Below are 21,142 nucleotides of genomic sequence, written 5' to 3'. Positions count from 1 at the left end.
GTCCTTGTTTCTCCATATTTTTATATATATAATAGTTTAAACAACGATTCTGAAATAATGACGTAGTCGAACCCACATCTGCTGATGCAAATACTAATCCAGAGTGAATTTGGCCAGTTTCATTACTTCTTTAATCACTCCAACTGTTTGTACCAATAGAACTGAAGAGAGTTTTATAATTATTCATAAACAAACACAACATTCCGAGAGCTGCTGGTAATGTTCCTCTCTGCGCGCATGTAGATGTTCCATCATTCCAACAGGCGTGTCCAGGTACCAGAGTCCATTTACAACACCAACACTGTCTGGACCGGAATTTTCACCAGTCTTAATGTCTTTTTAATGCACCAAACAACTGTTTCCCCATCCACAAAGCAGACATTTCTAAATGACCATAAACTTTGTTCTTGTATGTTAACTCCAGTCAGGTTCTTAAGCCAGTTAAAATATGTACACACCATCTCACTTTTTAATATGAAATAATATGCTTAGTCTCCATTTGTTGAATAGGCTAGGATTATTAACTAATACATTTCTTACAGAAGGTTCTCGTAATAAGGAGGAATGGAGAAACAAATTGACTCATGATGAGCATGGGTTATGCACAAATATAGCACATTTTCCACATATTCAACATGGATCTGATTATCCGCAATAACATTCAGAGAGCTAAATAAATACATTGCAACAAAAATAAAATCAACACATAATATATATTTTTCCCCATTATATTTGGAAAGACATAGTAACACAGAACAGACAATCCAAAAACCATCCGATATTTCAAATCAAACCAATCTTCACGTTTCATACATAATATTGCATAAATGTAATATTATTCTATTGAAATGAGACAGCTACAATATAATGCGTACCTTACATATAAAAATATAACCAGTGTACAAAACAGTTTAGGGGACATGCACTCCCCTGAAAAGAAGTCACAACCTCTGAATAACATGGGTTACAAAATCATGATGTCCAGCTAAAACGAGATAGTAAATCTCACGTAAAGTTAAAAGATAACATTTCCAAATAGTTTTGCAAATATAACAGAAGGGTTGACACACAAAAAAAACAAAACCTTAAATGTCATTTGAATTTAAGTCTGTACATGATCCATTTCTTCTGGCTAAAGGTCACTTACGGTCAGAATCCACTTTTAACCATTAGAATCCAATGCACCTCAATACACCAAGCACCCTAAACTCGAGCATTTGTAATTATTCTTACAGAGCATTGCAAAATTATCCTTAATTAACATTTTCCCCTTTGAGGTAACATTTAACTCAGCGTACCCTCATTAACAGCAGTGGGGTTCCCACAGATTACAAAATCAAATTTACAAATGATACACTTAGTTTAAAATATAAGAGACAAGTTCAATCCGATACATGTGTGGATGACAAAATGTTGCATTTATTATTGCTGAAGGTTTGGTGGAATTCTTAAGATGCGTTTCATGAGTCCAGAACAGCGACTGTTTATAGCGATGTACAAAAAAGGTCTGCCTCTGGGAAACAGAGCACTTACAAATATCATCCATAATTTAAACACATCTCTACCAAGCTAGCTTCACAGGATCATCCATAAGCTGTTTTTCACAACCACAACAATCTAGTCAATTACTTGGAGAACCCAAAACAGCTGTGTGCACTTCCCCCAGAACAATTTTTAAAAACAAAGATATATATATATATATATATATATATATATATATTTTATATTTCAAAATGTACAAATTATTTACAGCATTGACTAGATTCCAATAAACAAAAACGAAATGAAGGAATGTGTACAGAAATGCAGGCGCAACTCCAATCCAGAACAAAGCCAGTGTAAGTCCCCGATCGTCTGTAGACACTGTTGATTTACCATGGGGATTAACATGATTTGTTGGTTGTATTTTGGCGTTACTTAAAGACCACAGCTGCATTTGCACTGGAAAACCCAATACCCACCCACGCTGAAATGAATGTTTGTGTGCATTTCTTCATTTGAAATCAACCAAATATTAAAAGGTTATGTTAGTAACTGTAAGTATAAGTATTTCCCACAATTTATGATAAGCTCAAATAATTTAAAAACCTGCATGCAGTAAATCATAGTTAACTACAGGCGTATGCACCTGTTACCCTTATAGTTTTATAATATTAAACTACTACATCAAAACAAATGAATACAAGTTTTTGAAGTACGTGATTCAGATTCTTTGCTCACTGAAAGGCCACTGTACAACGACAACGCTGGTGATTTGTAACACAATCGAATAAATCAAAGACAACTGGAAAAACCAAAAGAACATTCAAAAATGTTTTAAAAAGTGCATTAATATACAAGATGTTAGAAGGTGTAAGTACTGAAAGAAAAAAAGTGCTTTAAAAGATTTGTTAGTCACTTTCTCTGGGCCAGACTGGTTTTCAAAATAAATATTGGTAGAGGAGGGAAAAAATAGCTTTAAAACAATAGTTTCGAGTGCAAAAAGTGAGCTGGGTTCAAACCCTTCAATTTCCCAAATTATGAAAACAGCATATTTACAAGGCACTGGAGAGAAACATCTAGCATTTCAGCCAAAGAGGGGCAAAACAACACATAAAACAAATAAAAATTACAAAAAGTCAATTTGATCTAGACTGTGAGAAAATGTATGGTACAGAACCTACAATGTACAATCTCTTTGAGCTTTAAGTCTAATGTGCAAAAATAGCTTTAGATATCCATGTTATAAAACTATACATTTAGGAGTAATGGTCCATTAATTTTGATAAGGAGAGAAAAAAAGGAATCTTAACAACACATTTTCAAGCGACTTAATTAATCTCCAAATCATAAAAAGCCTTTCAAAAACACCCATTGTGTTCTCATTCTGGTTACAATGATATTCATTTGATCAGCAAGACCTGTTGCTTGAAAACCAGTTGATAAGATGCCAAAAATGTCCAAATTATAGGACTATGAAGGGATACAAAGATAGCAACATCTTTTTTGATTCTCCATTGACCACACAAAAAATATGACTGAAAACATGAAAAAAAAAAAGTCTAGATTAATTTACACATAGGGCAGCACTCACTTTTACAAACCCTTCTTACACACAGCAATTCTCCCAAATTTCTGATGACTTACGTGTTGACTTCTAGTCAAGGTATAACATCAAATCTGCAAGTGCAATGTCCCCGCTACAATTATTAAAATCAACAATCTTAATGATTTCTAATGTGGCTTGCTGATTGGATGCTAGGAGTGACCATATATCATAATAATGGCACCCTAGCTCATCTCTGTAAATAGCAGTCCACCGTATGACACAGTTTAAAGTGGAAACATCATGTGACAAGCTGTTGCCTAAACAAAGCTACTTAGAAACAGTCCGACATTTTTCACTTTTTTCTCAGTAATTTTCTACGCCAAAATTGAGAGTTAAGTGTGGTGTAACTGTAACAGCACACTCAAAAGTCATGTTATACCGAGACATTTCACACAGTCTAGCACACTTACTATTGTACTGTCGCTTAAATAACCAAATGCCAAGATTAAGGAGGGCTACTGAAATGCTGCCACATATGAGAATTCCTTAAACCAAATACTAAATATTTCAGCCAAGAATTGAAGCCCATTAACTTGGCTGAAATCGATTAAATCTATGCACTAACGTTATAAAAGTTGATTGCAACAATGATTTAGCAAATGCATGCTAAGGACTACAAAACACTTTATGTACAAGTATACTGTCTCAAAGTTGTTGTGCTATTTTAGAAATAAAAAATTACAGGTGACCAAAGGACAATAAAGCTTTACAGGTTATCATAGAAAGTAATTCCAGTATCTTTTGTTGTTGTTGTTGTGTATTTGCATTTGGCAATACAATAAATCAGGAGGAACATGGTTTGTGGGGGGAAAAAAGGATATCAAGGTTGCAAAATAATGACTTGTTTGGCTATGCCTTTATGCAGACACACATAATTAAATTCAATTTAAAATGGCACAGCCTGCACGTCACTCAAAAAGGTGCAATGTCATTTTGAAATTCTTTTCAATTCCACATACTATTACTTGATTTAAAACAGACCAACAGAAACCTGTTTTATGATAGAACATTTGATGTTCTGAACAAGTAAATATGACGTGTAGCCTATATTGGTACAACACAAAGGTGAGAATATAAAGTGCCGTTCACATGAATGAATGAATGAATGAATGAATGAATGAACGAATAAAAATAATTTAAAATCAGCCAAACGTTTGGCTGTTCGTAGGATCTGGTGAAGAGGTCAGCTGAGTCCTCGTCTCGGTTACACTAACAAGAGAAAATTCAGAGAAGTCTGTTCCTCCATGAGCGCGCAGGTTAGCCGAGCGAGAGCTCTGGAACTGCGAGCGGAAGTTCGGGTCGAACGTAGCTATCTGAAATGTCTGGCCGATCCCCTGAGAATCCGTCTTTTTTGAAACCTGGTCTAGGAAGTCTTCGGTGGGAGACACAGCAGTGGGGCTCGCTTCATCCCCCGAGAAGGAAAAAGAGTGCTGCGAGTCGCCTAGAAGGGCAAAGTGGGGCTTCTCCAGGGCCGACCTCAGAGGGGAGTTCAAGCCCGAGCGAAAGCGGCCGGGGGAGGTGAACTGTTTGTCCGTGGTAAACAGCGGCTGTCCAGACAGGCTGGGGCTGTCGCTCACGTAAGTAAGACTCTGGTGATTCAGATAGCTGTCGTTCTGACTGGTCCTCTCCAAAGCCTGCTGGAGGAACTTGGAGTACTCCTGCAACAGGTTGGACTTCTCCGCCGGGGGTGCCTGGGCACTGGTGACCAGAGGCTCGGCGGGGCTGCTCTCAGACACGTCAGAGGAGTTGATTGATATGCTCGAGGTCACTTCTGTGTCGGCCACGCTGAAAGACATCTCAGGCTGGCCGTTGGCTTTGTTGGAGTAGTGGTCCAGTAGAGTCTGGAGGACCTCGTCAGGAAGAACGTTCTTCTCTTGGCTTGGCTTGATCTCGACGCTCAAGGGCTGGGACTCCAAAATTGTGGCCGGGACAGTGTCATCAATAACGCTGGCCACAGACGCCTGGGCCACAGAGGGCTGTGACGTGATGCTGCCCACATTTAGCGCGTAGTCGCGGCTGTTGTTGGTGGCTGCGAGGTAGCGCTTCTTCTTCAAGAACTGCATGGCATCGTCGTAGTTTGTGCTGCTCGTCGCCGGTTTGGGCTGTCCCCCTTGGAGCGAGTCCACGCTGCCCAAGTCAGAGTTGTTCTCCACATCCATGAGACCCTGTTTATCCACGATCTCAAAGGTATATCTGGTGACTTTGCCCTCTTCAAACGTGGACAACGGGGACAGAGTCGGTGGCTGTTCTAGAGGCTGCTTCCCAACTTTTTTGCTCGGTATCTTCTTCAGAAGCAGTTTTGGGGGACTTGTCTCATCAGAGGAAGTTTCTCCTTCGAGGGTCCTGTTGCCCGGTGATTCAGGGAGCTCAACAGAATACTCTGCCACAACGTACTCGTCTTTAACTCTGGATGGTAAGGTGTATACGGGTAAGCTCTCGTTTTTACTCGATCTTTTCTCCGACTTCTCCTCACCGCTAGCTGGGCTCCCTTGGTCAGCGATGGCCGGGACAAGGAGACACGGTTTGTCTGAGGATTTCTGCCGCTTCTTCTTGGGCAAAGAGCACTCCTTTGAAGTCAGTGAAATGCCCAGGGCCTCAGTGCTCTGCAGATGATCATCTTTAGAAGTCGATTTGTGGGCTTTACGGTCCTTGTTCTCGTGGCACATGCGTCTGTGTTTCAACACTCGATCAGTTCGGGAAAAGTACTGCAGGGAACAGTGAAGAAATAAGAAATCAATAATCAATATTCCAGGCAATATGAACAGCCTTACTATGGACTTTTCATGTTATCAGAATTCCATTTTGTACATTTGTCGTCAACCAGTGTAAAGCAGTACGTATATAACGGGAAAGCGCATCCAAACCTGGTGGCAGTAATCACATTGGTAGGGCTTTTCCCCACTGTGGGTGCGCTTGTGTCTCTCCATGTGGTATTTCTGGATGAATCTCATCCCACATTCATCACAGCGAAAGGGCTTCTCACCTACCAGATGCATTCAGTCAAAGAAAAGGGCTTCATGCAGTAATCCGGTTATTTTGTGACAATGCCTCGCATAAATCTACACAAACACCTTTACTTTTTGGTTTGCACCTAATCAACAACTTCAACTGTTCCTTAAATGAATCCAACATTTTTGCCCTGAAAGATGGCACTGACCTTGATGGAGGCCTAAACTTGGTCAGCAACAATGTTTAGTTAAGTTGCAAAAGGTAAATTCAGGGACCCATGGTTTCTCTGCAGAACATTGCCCAAAGCATCCGCCTCCAACAGCTTGCCGTATGGCATCCTGGTGCCATGTCTTCTAACGCGATGTAAAACAAAAAGCCGATTCACTTGCTGCCTTATATCTACCACAAGATAATGGTCTTCACTTCACCAAACATAATGTTTTAGCTGATGGGCCTATATAATTACATTTGTTGCTATATCCTCCGTGTACTGCCCTGAATACAGATAAGAGTCCTAGCCAACTTGATTTCATTGCTGAAAAGTCCGGAAGGTAGGAGATTAGTGCTAGACACTAAATCAGCCCCCATCTCAGACACAGTCCCTATTCTGGCTGAACACCAGAAACCTGAGTTCATTTCCATCCCTACCTGTGTGAATTTTCTCGTGCCTCTGTAGAAGATACTTTTGAATGAAGCGCATGTCGCATTGGCTGCACTGAAACGGCTTTTCACCTGAAATGAAATGAACACCAATAAATTCACCATGAATTTGAACAGAGATGTCCAGCAGCTCATTAGAACGTCGAGAGCTTTGAGGTTTGGAACAATCCATCTTGCCTGTATGAATAAAAACATGTCTTTGCAGATGGTAGTTGGTTCGGAAGGCTGCATTGCAGTGCACACACACATGGGACTTTGGGCTCTGCAGGCCCAATGAACCATCTTCATTAATGGTGAGAATCTGAGGGGACAGAAAGCGATCTGACCAAGGTAGTACAGCTCCATGCAAAATGAGCCATAAATCAGACAGAACCAACCCAAAGCCACAACTAATGTTTAAATGGCAATGGAACGAGCAGTAAATACCTTTGCAGGAGAACGTTGCTTTCTTTTCTTTTTCTTCTGGCTCTCCGAGAGGTCCCTGTCCTGATTCTTCTCCTTCTTAGTCAGCACGAGTGAGTCAGAGAGCTTAAGCTCCTGCTTAACATTCACCTGAACAACAGAGATTTTGACAGTGGTCACGAAAAGAGACCAAAGAAAACAGTCTTGCCTTTTTTTCGATGCCCATTTGCAATGCTCACAGGAATGTGGCCACGTGTGTATGGGAGCTTATGGGACAGGCGTTGCTGAGAGAACTGCGGTTCCTCCTCTGCATCATTCTTCACCGTCTCCTCGTGAACCATGAGCTCATCGTGTGGGATGAGATCGTGCGTGGCTAGAGTTGACCCGGTCAGGTCCTCCTCTTCATCGTCGTCATCATCATCATCGTCCTCCTCAGCCAACAGAGGATGGTTAGCTAGTGCTCGCTCACCCATTGGCATGTCCTCCAAACCTCCACCTGCGCCTCCCCTTCCATCCGCCCTAGGGCTCCCCAGAACACCCGAGGGGTGGTGCAGGCCCACCTGGCCACTGCACTTCAGCAGCATCCCTTCCAACTTCTCATCGATGTTCATTTTTCAAAGTCGTCTCTGTCATTCAATAAGGGATCAAAGTTGGTTTTACACAATATAACAAAGAATAAAAACTAGCTGATCTAAAAACAAATCTCCCTTTAGAATATCTTTCACAAAACTATTAAAATGCTTCAACTGCACTAAATTTCCTCAACAATATTACATAAACAAATTAAATGTATTGCACCAACTGATGGTAAGTCGCTCTACATGTATATACATGTGAAAGTGAAACTATAGTGCTCGTCATTGTGAAACACGGTGACCCGAGCAGCGCGTGGGGACGGTGCTTTGCTCGGATTCGAACCGGCAACCCTCTGCTTCCTTAACCTCTAGGCCACCACTGCCCCTGTCGCATTGCACTAAAAGCAAAGTAAGCAAACATCTTTTTTTTTTTTTTTAAATACCAACACCAAAGGACAAAAACTATTGTGAATAGGTAATAGAAATAATGATAATAATGCCACTAGAAACTAAACAAAAGAAAAAATTACCAACCAGACAACTGTTGCAATCAAGTAAACAGCAACTCGGAGAAAAACAGGAAAAAAAATTTTTTTTTTTACTAAAACACAGCGGGGCGGACGAGCGTTTAATCTTATTCCCGCGAATTAAAAACTAAAATAATCACACACCGCAGAGTCGGTCCTTACACAACGCCAACATGTAAAGACGAGGCCGGGTACGTGCACCGAGGGCGCCAGGTGCAGCGACCGACGGACGGACGGACGGACGGACGTCTGTCAGCCTTCACCGCGCCGGAACGGCCGCTCGTCGGGTCGCGGGCGGCTCCGGCGGCCGGGGCCGCTCGGACGAGTTCCCACCGAGCCACCGTCCGGCACGTCGCCCCGAGGCCGGCCGCCAGCGCGGGGCGAGAGCGGCTGCGCTACCTGGGTGCGCTCAAGGAAAGGCCCGGCCGGCGTGAAACAACAACCAGTTCCGACCGCCGCGGACCGCGGAACGCCGAGACGTACCGGCGCCCGCTTCTACTGCAGCCGCACCGGCAGGGCGGTCATGGTCTCTGGGCGAAAAGTTTTCCCCCGGCGGCGGCCGCCGACGCTATCCGGCTAGCAGGCGGCTAGCTGCGCTGCGCTCCGCTCCGTCCATCGGAATACGGAGGCGCGGTGCATTGTGGGAGACGTCGCGCGTCGCACCTCCGCGCAGACCCAGGTGAGGACACGTGGGACGACAGGCGACACATCCCACGTTCCAAAACGTCAGGGCGCAGCATGAAGACGCCTCGTTTAATCTTATTTTAAAGTGCTTTGAAGTCGCTGTCACAGCACTTAAAACTGCAGACATTTACAGCATTTATCGGACGCCCTTATATAGGGCGACTTACAATCAGTAGTTACAGGGACAGTTCCCCTGGAGCAACTTAGGGTTAAGTGTCTTGCTCAGGGACACAATGGTAGTAAGTGGGATTTGGCTACTACCACCCAGACGTGCTGTTGTGGTGACAGGAGAAGAGAAGTGTGTGCAGTCAGTGAATTTATCCCTGGCCAATGCTTCAGTGTCCTAAGAGTTTCTATCTAATGGAGACAAGAGTCTCCGTCGAGGAAAAACCATGGCTACATATAAAACAGCACTGATTCAAAAGAAGGTGCAGAGGCTGTGACACCGGGAAGGTGGCATCCAAACATCTAACAATCGCTCAAAAGACACCAACAGGCTTCAGCCAATGTTATATGTAGAATGAAATACCTGGCTTTCAATACCTGGCTCGGTGTCATCAAACAGACCCACTTATCGGTGTTGTAAAACAGTTACAAATCCGTTTTACTCAAACTGTCCTTGGCTGGATACATCTTGCAGTAAATGCTCTACACATATACAAAGTGAAGTGATTGTCACATGTGATACACAGAAGCACAGCACACGGTGCACACATTGAAATTTGTCCTCTGCATTTAACCCATCATCCTGAGTGAGCAGTGGGCAGCCATGACAGGCGCCTGGGGAGCCGTGTGTGGGGACGGTGCTCAGTGGCACCTTGACAGAGATTCGAACCGGCAGCTTCCTTAACCGCTAGGCCACCACTGCCCCATACAGGACATGTTTGTGGTAATCTCATGACCACAGCATTCGCATCTTCAGCCGAGAGGAGTTCATACATTTCCTGGTGTCTCCACTAAAAACATTAAATGTTTCTGAATAGAAAATGACTTGAAGAATAGCACAGAGATAATTGAATTAGTTTGTGTAAGTGTATTCGAACCCACAACTGCTGACGCACTAGATACTGTTCTAGCGTGAATTTTGCCAGTTTTGTCGCTTCTTTAATCTGCTCGACTGTTTTCAGCTGTACCAGAGTAATTGAAAATCCATCATCAACAGACATTTACAACTTCAACAATGTCTAGACGAGAGTCTTCACACATCAGTTATCTTTTTAATGCACCAAACAAGTTTTCAATTAAACATTTTTTTTTAATTGATCCTGAATCGAGCAGGTAGATTACAGAATGATGAACAAATATTAAAAAAATAAATATTAGACCTAATTGCAGATAAACATTATGATATGGTACTAAGTCAATAAGTGACCGTTATGCATGGAAATATTTCAGTGGAAGATTCAGAATTTTGTATGTGCTGTGGACCAAACACCTGAGTGGACATAAAAAGAGCAGCATGATTACTCAAGAAGTTCAGTGAAAAAGTACAAACACAATGGCACACAAGTGAGGCACTAGTTAAATGGTGTCTAGTGACCCTAGGTCTAACCCTAGGTTTCTAGAAAAAAACGAAAAAAAAAAACCAAAAAAACAATTAATAAAGCCGGTTTCGTGAACCCATATCTTGAACGAGTGTGTCAACATTCTGTGATTAATGTGACACTAGCACCAACAAGATGAATGGAGATAAAAATGCTGCATACAGCACTGCTTGCATGACATAAAACTGCAAATGGTTTTATCTTGCAGACGTTGCACAACAGTCAAGTGCATTCAGGATCACAAGATGGCAGCATTTCTTCTCAAAAAGGACTGAGAAAGATGTAGATTGTATGTAAATTGAGGGGTGGACAATAACAAGACATAGCTAGCCCAATAATGTACATAATTTTGAGAATTTTTAGGGGAAATTCATTTAAAATAACAAATAAAAAAAACAATGCATCTCACATGATATATAAATCTTTTGGCAGCCAAAACAAACAGTCAGAGAAAATGTGTAAGTACAAACGATTTATTCGTCACCAATAAAATGCTGTTAACATGAATATAAATCAACCCAGCAATAAGTCATTCAGGCCACATTTGAGTTTCGCATACAGCACTTATGTGAGGAAATTATTATAGCCTTCCTTTCCTGCGTGACCTTCCTGTTCCTTTGGCAGCATTTGTATCAAAACATGACCCACCCACCCTCAGAAATGACACATCTGGCATTCATAGAGCCGGTTGGGTCCAAGGGAATATCCTACCTCAGGTCTAGAAAAAGGCATTAACAATGGTCCTTGTCCATTTCATTGAATCATATAAAATAGATTTTGTGGGTTCCCTGTTGAAAGTGCAAAGAGGATCACTGAAAGTTTAGGCTAATAAAAAAAGCTTTTAGTACTAGATTAGAGATGGAGTGTTCATCATAGAGACCAACATGCTGAGGGGCTACTGTGACCAGGGACTGCACCTCCAATAAATTCATTAAGCTAAACATTCCAGATCTCCAGCATGTGAAAAGTAACCATAACAACACAGGTCAATTAGGTCCTGTTTCGAAAGTTAGTCCCACTTTGTATTTCTTACTGTAGAAAAAAAATTGCTGGTAAAAGGTGTTCATTACAAGAGTTAAACGTCATATTCTCTGAAATATACACAAACAGGAATGATTGAAAGGCAGCAAATGCAATTGAAAAATAAAGACAATGCAAAAAAAAAATAAAAAATTACAAGTATGTAAACTGATGTCCAATTGAAGAATATTTAGCAAAAGAAGGCCTCCATTAACTTTGTTAAACGAAAATCAAGCTCGGCAATTATGGCAACCAAACACAATAAGGCCACAGTCGGCTTAGCAGACAATAAATAGAATGCATTTTCACCGGGAAATTACTTCCTCCTCCTTAGTGCGGTTCTCAATGAAGTTCTTGGTGTAACAATCTGCAATTGTTTCTGCAGATGACAAGTTCACAGTCTTCCCTGTGAGTCGGTTTTCAGTGGCACAGCACTTGTGCAGAGGTCCATGTGCCAGAGTCTTACATCTTATTAAAACACTCTTTAGCATTGGACCACACTTGTATTCCCTAAACAAAGGAGACAAAACAATTTCAAGCACATGAATTGGCTTTTGTTGGTACAATTCTTACTGGTAAATTAGCGATAGGAGAAAGCCCATGACATACCTTCTTACACATACTGATTTGCATGATGGCATAGCTAATCAGAGCCTCCTTCAGGTCATGGTCCTTCTGGTCCTTAAATCTCTCAATGTCACACCAAGCATTATTTACAAATTCGCTGCCAAAAAAAAAGTGGTTTTAGAATTCAAAATCTTACATCTACGATTTAAATTATGGTCGGTTTTGTGCAATCTACGGTTATTACTGTCATTTTGGGTAAGTTTGGCTGTTACAAACGTTTTTCACCATTTACTAAAGCACATAATAATTTAAAATAAATTGTGCAGCTTTGAACTATTTAAAAACACAAAGAAAGCTATTCAGAAGAACTAAATTGTGTCCTTTACTCTGCTGAGAGCTGCAGAACCAGCATGAGGAGATGTCTTTGTGTCTTACTCGCACTCGGAGTTCTTCTCTTTGACTTCCTCCTCGCCCTCCTGAATCTGCTCTTCGAGAACTTTCATCTTGGCCTCCCTTTGCTCTGGGGTCTCCTGGCCAAACAGCTTGCTGGTCATCCCCTTCAGAGAGAAGGTCCGCACTGTCTACATACACAGAGAGTGGCGTCACGATCAATACCCCGCCCCCAAGTAATGTGACACACTCTTCGGTGTAACATCACGATCCTCAGAAAAAGTTTGGACAGCTTTGAGCAGAATGCTTTTTCAGTTTCACTCGTGGGGACCTTTCAGAAGCGAAGTGACCATGCTGTAACATTTCGTTTTATGACGCGCTCGGGTTATCGCCGTCATCACCACCACCACATAAATAAATAAGCAGACCACGCGTGCCTTGCCCGTGGCGGAGCCCCAGGCTGGCCTGGCGAGAGCAGCCACTCACCCAGCAGCATGAGGAAGCAGTTCAGATGACCGACAGGTAACGTGTCTTGGGAACGGATCCAGAAGGAATGAAATATGTAATGCCATGGTTTCTTGCCTCTTGATTAAATTATGAGCCCTGGCAATACTTTGACTCATTAAAAGTATGGTGTGGAAAAGGGAAAGAACTAAAACCTAAAACACCACTGTTTCTAAAGGCTAACCAGACGTAATGTTTTCTCCAGTTTTCTTCCATATTTAGTTAGTGAGACTGAGTAGTCATTATTTTAAACCCTCAAATACTGGAAGACACAAACATAATCGTTTTATTTGTTTATTAAGAATCTTGGGTTGTTTTGAGGAGTAGATATGATCTGAGACCACTGCTGACTCAAGGGAGCAGGTTGAAGACTATTATTTTCCATATTTTCCTTTCTCTAAAATGAACGCTCATTCCTAACTATGAGAGTGCGCCGTGGTGTTGGTGCAGCACCCGTGAAGTGCACCCACCCCTGTGGCCAGCTCCTCCCGCTGCTGTTTCTTACTGCTCAGGTCCTGGGCAGCCATCTCCAGCTCAAATTGTGTCAGCTCGTGCTTTCTACACACGGCCCTGAAACAGAACACATCTAATTAGCAATCACAACTTTGGGGAGTCTTGGAGAGTCACAATGACACAAAGCAAGACACGAGTCCATGTCCAACTGTAGATTTGACAAAATGGCCCTGGAATTCAGTCTGGAATCAATCGCCTCTCCAGAGGAGTCCTGGTTACTTAAAGGCCAGTGAAATCTTGACCATGAGAGCAATGTGGCCTACCAAGTTCCACTGCTTTACAAAACAACATGGCACTCAGCTAGAGCCTGTACGGTCCCAGCAAGATAAAAGCCCAAAGAACCGTAACATACAGTACAGGCCAAAAGTTTGGACACACCTTCTCATTCATTGTGTTTTCTTTATTTTCATGACCATTTACGTTGGTAGATTCTCACTGAAGGCATCAAAGCTATGAATGAACACATGTGGAGTTATGTACTTAACAAAAAGTGGAGACCTGACCTCCACAGTCACCGGACCTGAACCCAATCCAGATGGTTTGGGGTGAACTGGACCGCAAAGTGAAGGCAAAGGGGCCAACAAGTGCTAAACACTTCAAGACTGTTGGAAAACCATTTCAGGTGACGACCTCTTGAAGCTCATCGAGAGAATGCCAAGAGTGTGCAAAGCAGTAATCAGAGCAAAGAAACTAGAATATAAAACATGTTTTCAGTTTTTTTTGTTAAGTACATATCTCCACATATGGCCTGTACTGTATAAATTGAGATGTTTGGGTCGTACACGTACCCCAAACACCACCAGACAAATGGATATGTTAAGGACAAAGAAACCAGTTCTGGGCCTGAAACCACCTACTTTAAGGAGTCCATGTAGAAGAGATATTCCTTCAGCTGATCTGCGTAGTGCTCCTCCTCCTCCAAAATGTCATCTACGGATGCCGCATACCTACAGCATTGAGCAGAATGGACAGTTTCATTTCTCAAAGGCAAGATTTTATCACTGCTATTGTGTGTGTGTGTGTGTGTGTGTATACACATTCTGGCTTGCTTCCATTGGTTTAAGGTTCAGCATTAATTCACAATTTGACAACACTTGACTAAATTTAACAAACACCTACAAACCAGAGTTATGTACTCAACTAGACTATTGTAAGAAATAATAAAGAAATATGTTAATACGGACAGATATGATGTTAAAATAAATACAAATTACAAAATGGGATGGGGTGGTTCAAACTAGAACTGTCCGTCAAATGACTTGACAGCGTTACAAAACACAGCCTTTGAGCAACAGCATTTTAAAAGGTTTTTTAAGGCGAGAGGCACAGCCGAAGCAGCTCTCAGGCAGCAGAACTCAGACTCAATGCCCTCTGACCCTGGGGAAGCGAGCAGCAATCTGGAAAGCATCAGAAAAAGCACTAGGTGGGGCCAGCAAAGCGGGTTGGGGGGGAGCGGTGGAAGCCGGGGACCACCGCACTTATGTTACGACTGCACAGACTGAACTTCACAGGGCGCTCCAGCAATATAAACGCAACCTTCTAGAGATGTTTCAAAACTCAGTTGGCAGCCAAGGCTGTTTGGGGTCCACTGGTTGTTTGCCAACTCATTTTAAACCCGATCCCTCCCTCAGGCATCCATTTTTTGAAGCCTACTTGATATACGAGGTCTTCCGTCTGTAACCAGAGAGCCTTCAACTCATTATGGCCAATGTGTTTTACAGCTCTGAAAATGGGCATATGCTGCTGGGGGTGTGGGCAGATCAGACAACACCTGAATATTTCACTTTTCTCAGCGAAGTCTCCCAGGGTAACAAGAGACGCCAACAAAGAGAGAAATTAACGTCCTGCTGAGAGGGCGAAAAAAAAGTGAAAGTTGTTACCACACAGTCCTTCTGTGATCCTATCAAGGCTGCAAAAATCATGCGGAAATGACTGGTTTCATTTTGGTTTTGTTTTTCGCCAAGATGGTAGAGGAAGACTCAAACTCCAAAAAGTCCCAATCAGCTTGGCGTTTTTGTCCAAACCAAAAAAAAAGTGCAGACTAAACTACAAAATGGGATTTAAAGGGAAACTCACGCATCCATGTGGTGACCAGCACTCTGCAGTCCATCTCCCATCTCTTTCTCAATGGCACTCCACTCACTATATGTGGGGGTTGGGGGGGGGAAACAAAACATGAAGTCTGTTTTAAACCAGCCAACTCTGGCTTTCGACTAAACAAAGTCCTCTAAATTGTGCAGACAGCACATGCAGACAGCAGGCAACTGTGGATTTGCCACTCAATGTAGCATATTACTAAAGAACATTTTGATGATCGACGATCATAGAAATGAGCAATTACAGAATCCAAAGGAAAGTACAAATGAAAACTAATATTGTTGAATTTAAAAAGCCAATACTTCAGTTCCATTAGCCCTTAATCACGGTACAGTAACGCCTGAAAGTGATGCTCTGTGAACGGAACAGAACGTGTTTTAGCCCTGAATGTCCATCACACATGAACGCAGTTGGACAAGTCAAAAAAATTATACTTTAAAATCTGAGAATATAATGAGTGGTGTTAACTAATTACTTTACTCTTAAAGTAGAATTGTGATGGTGTAAAATTCCCTCATCGCCAAAGACTGCCGCTTGCCTGCTGTCTGCATTGGCTTCGCCACCCAGACCCAGAAGAGAAATGTGTACTGGACATCAACTACTTGAATCGCACCTAAAGACTCTTCCGTAGTTCCCATGCACTTTGTAGACTCCGTACAGCCTGTCGGCTACTCTCTAGATGGAGAAGGGAGACCAGGGAGTAAATTATTAGCATGTTTATAAAAAGTCCATGCGTCAGTTGTGTAGATGTGCAGACATCTGATGGGAAGAGTTTAAATAAAAGTCTGAAAATGAAAACGCGTAAAGGGCCTAATGCTAATGCTGTGGGCCAAAGGCTCTGAAGTGCCAAAAGCGTGTGCCGCTTTACAGGCGCAGCGAGGAGCCACGCAGTCCATTTACTGCGCAGAGAGGCAAACATTTGGTGAGGTTTAAAAGCGGCCGCTTTGTTAGTGGGGCGTCCCGAGGAGGCAGCTGAATGTCCTCACCGCTCGCACTCTCAGCAGCTGCGAGATGACAGACTGCAGCTCGTCGCCGTAGTGCTTCATTTCGGCAAACCTCCTGCAGCAAGGAGAGAGGACTCCGATAAAGCACCACGGCACGTTACGTTAAACAAACGCTATTCGTGAAGTATACAGAGCGCCTGGGTGCAAGGGAACAGATGACCTACTTATCGGGGTTCTTCACCCTGAACGTCGCATTTAGGGCTTTCAATCGTGAATCAGCCTGGAAAAAAAACAAGGGCGCAATGAATAAGTTTAGTGTTTGTGAATATTTTTCTTGAACTTCTGAACTTCCACAATTACTGTGAGACAATGATTAAACCAAGATAACTTTCAGCAGGCTAGAAATATGCAGACTTTTTTTTTTTCTCCCCCCACTCCCGTTTTTCTTTAAGACCAGAACAACTTCCTGTATTTTTCAGCTTCCACCCATGCACCATTTTATCTTGAAGTAACAGACACACACACACAAAATATCCCCTATTTTTAAAACCATTTAAACAGACACCACCCGTTTCACTATCGACATGATTAGGGAAGATTACGGAAATCTTTGAAGAGGTTTATGGCGAAAAAAAGTGCTGACAGAATACCTTTGCCTGAAATCCTGTCTCAAACACGATTTCCTTCCAGCCATTTTCCTGTGAGGGGAGGCAGTGAACAGAGGCTCCACATGTCATTGCATCACAAACATGCATTTGTACAAATACTGAACGAAGGGGGAGAAAACTCAGTCATTAAAATAAAACTGAAGTGTACGTTCTATTCTTTGGGTAAATAAAAAGAGATTTAAAAAACTAACTGTGGCATTAAAGGGTGGGGGGGGGGGGGGGGGGCGAGTCTTGGAGACCGAACAGGGGCAATGACCCATGTGAGTAATTGTCGTCCTGGCAAAAGGGACATCCTGTCCACAACCGTGTACAGTGTGTAGAGACTCCAGTTTGTATTTGCCTTGGGTGGGGAAAGGCTAGAGGAAATCTGCTGACTGGGTGTCTGTGGTGGGCAGCCCACCTCCGTGAGGAAGGTGAAGAAGATCTTGTCGTTTGAGAGGGCCGTGTGGGAGGCGACACGGAGGAGAAAGTTCTCCAGGCCGACCCTGCGTCTCTCCACAAAGTCTGGGTCCATGTTGTCTGCAGACAGCTTGTGCCACACAAATTCAGCCTGGGATTCCAAAAAAATTGTTATGAGTGATGCCAACTTCCAGCTTTAGTGTGTGGACGTTATAAGCCGGTTCATCTTACCCGCTTTTCTGGTAAGGGAGGCACAACAACAAATGGGTATGTGACTAATAAATAGTTCCTCAGAATCTCGAACTCGCTGTAGCGCCTCCATAGGGAATCTGGAGTGGGACTGATTCCCTCTGAGACTGTGTCCACGGGCCTTTAAAAAAAAAATAATAATAATAAAGCCACAGATTGAAACAAAGACTAGGATGTCTACATCTTATAGTATTTCATGATGACGTGTTTATTCTGCAATCGGTCAGTCATAAAGATTGATATTACTCAAGAAAAAATTATAATAACTATTTATACTTCTAAAATCAACCCAGGCCTAAGTGGTAAACAGAAGTGGTCACATGAGTACGGTGCTGGGAACTGAAATAAATCTGTAACCCAACACATGTACTTTGAAGCTGGTGAACCAAGTTACAGCTATATTTCATTCAAGTCATAAAACGACAACACTACCAGAGATTAATTTCTTTTCTTTTTTTTAAATCAGGCTGTGCGTTTAATGGGCACTGCATATTCCTCCATTCCCTCTGCTCTAGAGTCTTAAGTAGAAACATTCATGGCGGCCTCGGATAGAATAATCAAGGTGTCAACGTTAATATTCAATGAGTGCAGCTCCAGTAAAACCCCGCGCTGCAGATGCAGGGACTGCTGTTAACATTCCCGTCAGCAAGTGACACAGCAAGACCATATTTCAACAGGGAACCTTCATATCTGGTAAACAGATATGTTTATTCTGGCTTAGCAAAAGGTCCCGTCTCATGTATGTGAAATCTGATATTTTTTTATATATAAAGAAAATTATTCCGCTTTTTAGGCATTGCAACTGAAAAGCATACAAAACTTTATTACTGATATATGAAACAGACACAAACAAAAGCCATGAAGCCTAAATAAAAGTATACTTCACAAAACGGCTAAATGTTTGAATTCTGAAACTTGGCATTTTCACTGATTTTTACAACCCATTAAAAAGCCCCCCGTTTAGTTACAGAAGGGAAACGGGGAGCAGACAGACTAAGAAATAATAGCTCTGGATCCAGTGCACTCTGGGGAGGAAATGAGAGCACATAATGGGCTCTATGCTAATAATCCACACAGGATTCGCAAAAAGGGGAAGAGCAGCCCGAGGGTCGCTGGGGGGCATTGTCCTCTCTACGCCGCGTGACTGTTCCGAGAACCCAACGCGCCGCACTCTCCAATCAAGGCCCCGAGGAAGACAAAGGCAAATTCAAATGAGCCTGCGTGCGTTCGGTGGCACGGCCCAACCTAAACATGTGTTTCCTTTTAAGGGTTAGGACAAGACTCCTTTGTGCTGATCCCTACGAGGTGGCAGTTCATTGCGTTCAACCATCAAAACAGCAAAAATCTACATATTGATATTGAAAGGTCGTCCATCCTTTATGGTGGGATGTGGGTCATCTAAAAGATGGCTCGTCCTGACGCCAGGTCTGATTAAAGTCTTCAGGATGTTGAAAATGTTATCAGATCGGCCTTTAAATATTAAGCAAACACCCAGAGAGAACAGGGAGGGTAGATGTTTTGAGGGAGAGACCTTTTCCTAGATAAAGAGTTTTGCTGCAGGTCTAAAACAGCTGAAAGGAAGCATGTGGCCTTTCCACGACCTCTACATTGTCATGAACATATCTGGAAAATTAAATCCTTTCGCTGATGTGGTTAAGAAACTGAAACCCGAACTTGGGAAACTTACGGAGACAAATATGACTGAGATAAAAGATTAATCTGAACCCCCTCCCCGCCGGGGTTAAATACTTGTCAAGGACTGTTTTATTCAGTGAAGAGGGTGCACATATGGACCTTAAAAAAAATAACTTACTCCTGTTTACAAAGATAACAAGTGATTAGACCCATCAAGTTGACTTTTGTGTAAGACCTCAAATGCCAAGTGCAACAGAAAGACACATCAAACAAAGATACAATTCAATGACATTATCAAATAAAATGACAAAGATCCCTGGAAGCGTGATATTACACTTTGCAAAAAGAAACGTGCACGCACGCAAGTAGCTTGGACTGTGAAACCTGATTTACCGCGTTTCTATGAGGTAAACGGTGTACGTCTCAAGCATGTTGACAGCATTCTTTCCCGTCCTCTTCTCCGCCTCCGCCACATTAATCTCCATCGTCTTCAAAAGCGTGGTCCCCTGCTCCGCCGTCTAGGAAACATGGCAATGCAAACATGATTGTTACTGAGAGGTCTCGGAACAAAATCGTCTGCAGTCACACACTGTAAGTGGGGTTTACGGTCATTCGGCCTAAATTGGCAGGCTGGCGTTGTAGTCCATGTTAACGGGACGCAGCAGACCCGCGGCACGTCACGAGTTCGTCGCGCCTACGTCATCACGGCGCCGGGCAGTGTTGCCATGTCAGCTGAATACACGCGACTTCGGCCCATTTTTTCGTAAACATTATTGATGAGAAGAAAGGGCCACTTTTTCCGTCCTGTGATCGAAGTGGAAAATATCGGTCGCCTTACATCGCGCACTTTTTCAGCATTTTTTCCCCGGCCAATTCGAATTGTCTTTTATGCCGAGTATACGTTTTATCTTCACGAGCAAGATGTTAGCGAGATTTAGCCACGACTGTGTTCTTCTCAGACCTTTAAAAGTGCAGCTTTTATACACTTTATTCTTTTTTTTAAATAAAAACATTCTGAATTGTGAGTCAGCTCGTACAGAGAAACCCCATCAGAGGGGTTATGCGAGTTAAATATCTGCGAGTTCGACTGTTAAAGCACACACGTCACGATCTTTAACTCTTTTTCTTTTCATCTTGACCACGACATGAACTTTCATACTCGGTCCCGTGGTTCTGACAGCAGTCCGTGAAAAATGTCGCTTTCCTGACCTGCTAGCAAGTTCGGCGTCTCACGCAAAGCACAAGTTTGTCGGCGCGAGAGAGCAGTAACGTGTGCGTTTGTCGCCAGTTCGCTGCTTAAAGCGACTCGTCGGCCAGCTAGCCGCGTAGCAGCTGGGCGCGGATCCCAGCTGCGGCCACACAGCAGCCCCGGGGACCGGGGAGGCCTGCCGGGCGCGGACCGACTCGGCACGTCGGGGCCTCGGTCGTCGGACGCACGCCGGCCGCGCTCTTCACCGTGTTTTTCGCGTCGCTCCCCGACTCCCCCGCGGCGAGGTCGCGGTTTCCAGTCACCGCGATGTCGCCGCTCCCCGAGTCCGCCATCGTCGCCGCCGCCGCCGCCGTGGTGCGCATGCGCGCCCCGCACGGCGTCTTTAGTCCGGCCGGCGGTGCGACGCGCTTCGTGCTGTATTGTATTAGCTATATATTAGATAGCACTGATCCGTTTTGTTCATTTGGAGAGGCTTTTCCCCAAAGCACACGCATAAAACCCACGATCTGTATCATCT

General features: G+C 43.2%; 2 protein-coding genes across 6 annotated transcripts; both read right to left on the bottom strand.

Moving 5' to 3' along the window:
• Positions 1 to 114: 114 nt before the first annotated feature.
• Positions 115 to 8,830, bottom strand: znf148 (zinc finger protein 148). Of its 3 annotated transcripts, none has more exons than XM_028992142.1 (7): positions 8,685 to 8,830; positions 7,339 to 7,725; positions 7,124 to 7,249; positions 6,875 to 6,998; positions 6,686 to 6,769; positions 5,953 to 6,071; positions 115 to 5,793 (listed from the first exon to the last, which is right to left on the bottom strand). In XM_028992142.1, exons 2-7 carry the CDS (start codon positions 7,708 to 7,710, stop codon positions 4,231 to 4,233), a joined length of 2,388 nt encoding a protein of 795 aa, XP_028847975.1. In that variant the 5' UTR covers positions 7,711 to 7,725; positions 8,685 to 8,830; the 3' UTR covers positions 115 to 4,230. The 3 variants fall into 3 exon arrangements, with proteins under 3 accessions (XP_028847975.1, XP_028847977.1, XP_028847978.1); XM_028992144.1 differs by lacking the exon at positions 8,685 to 8,830 and adding an exon at positions 8,346 to 8,627; XM_028992145.1 differs by lacking the exon at positions 8,685 to 8,830 and adding an exon at positions 8,209 to 8,338.
• A 2,056-nt stretch (positions 8,831 to 10,886) lies between these two features.
• snx4 (sorting nexin 4) lies at positions 10,887 to 21,031 on the bottom strand. Of its 3 annotated transcripts, none has more exons than XM_028990248.1 (14): positions 20,871 to 21,031; positions 19,809 to 19,933; positions 17,763 to 17,901; positions 17,533 to 17,682; positions 17,115 to 17,162; positions 16,689 to 16,744; positions 16,507 to 16,579; positions 16,134 to 16,195; positions 15,500 to 15,565; positions 14,281 to 14,370; positions 13,381 to 13,480; positions 12,452 to 12,597; positions 12,059 to 12,173; positions 10,887 to 11,959 (listed from the first exon to the last, which is right to left on the bottom strand). In XM_028990248.1, the coding sequence occupies exons 1-14, from the start codon at positions 20,985 to 20,987 to the stop codon at positions 11,912 to 11,914; spliced, it is 1,335 nt and encodes a 444-aa protein (XP_028846081.1). In that variant the 5' UTR covers positions 20,988 to 21,031; the 3' UTR covers positions 10,887 to 11,911. The 3 variants fall into 3 exon arrangements, with proteins under 3 accessions (XP_028846081.1, XP_028846083.1, XP_028846082.1); XM_028990250.1 differs by lacking the exon at positions 20,871 to 21,031 and adding an exon at positions 20,625 to 20,808; XM_028990249.1 differs by lacking the exon at positions 20,871 to 21,031 and adding an exon at positions 20,022 to 20,543.
• Positions 21,032 to 21,142: the final 111 nt, after the last annotated feature.

The sequence above is a fragment of the Denticeps clupeoides genome, chromosome 9 (genome assembly GCF_900700375.1).
Source record: "Denticeps clupeoides chromosome 9, fDenClu1.1, whole genome shotgun sequence".
Lineage (NCBI taxonomy): Eukaryota > Metazoa > Chordata > Actinopteri > Clupeiformes > Denticipitidae > Denticeps > Denticeps clupeoides.
Note: the sequence above shows the minus strand (reverse complement) of the source record. Positions and strands in the feature narration are given on the sequence as shown.

Bases quoted from the DNA above. Each gene is read 5' to 3' on its own strand.
- znf148 (XM_028992142.1), bottom strand. From the start codon at position 7,710: ATGAACATCGATGAGAAGTTGGAAGGGATGCTGCTGAAGTGCAGTGGC. The intron at 6,999-7,123 runs GTATTTACTGCT...CTGTCCCCTCAG, and splicing joins AGCAACGTTCTCCTGCAAAG to ATTCTCACCATTAATGAAGA. The intron at 6,770-6,874 runs GCAAGATGGATT...ATTTCATTTCAG, and splicing joins ACATGTTTTTATTCATACAG to GTGAAAAGCCGTTTCAGTGC.
- snx4 (XM_028990248.1), bottom strand. From the start codon at position 20,987: ATGCGCACCACGGCGGCGGCGGCGGCGACGATGGCGGACTCGGGGAGC. The intron at 17,902-19,808 runs GTAAATCAGGTT...TTTTTTTTAAAG, and splicing joins GTTTACCTCATAGAAACGCG to GCCCGTGGACACAGTCTCAG. The intron at 15,566-16,133 runs GTGCGATTCAAG...CCCCACATATAG, and splicing joins AACTACGGAAGAGTCTTTAG to TGAGTGGAGTGCCATTGAGA.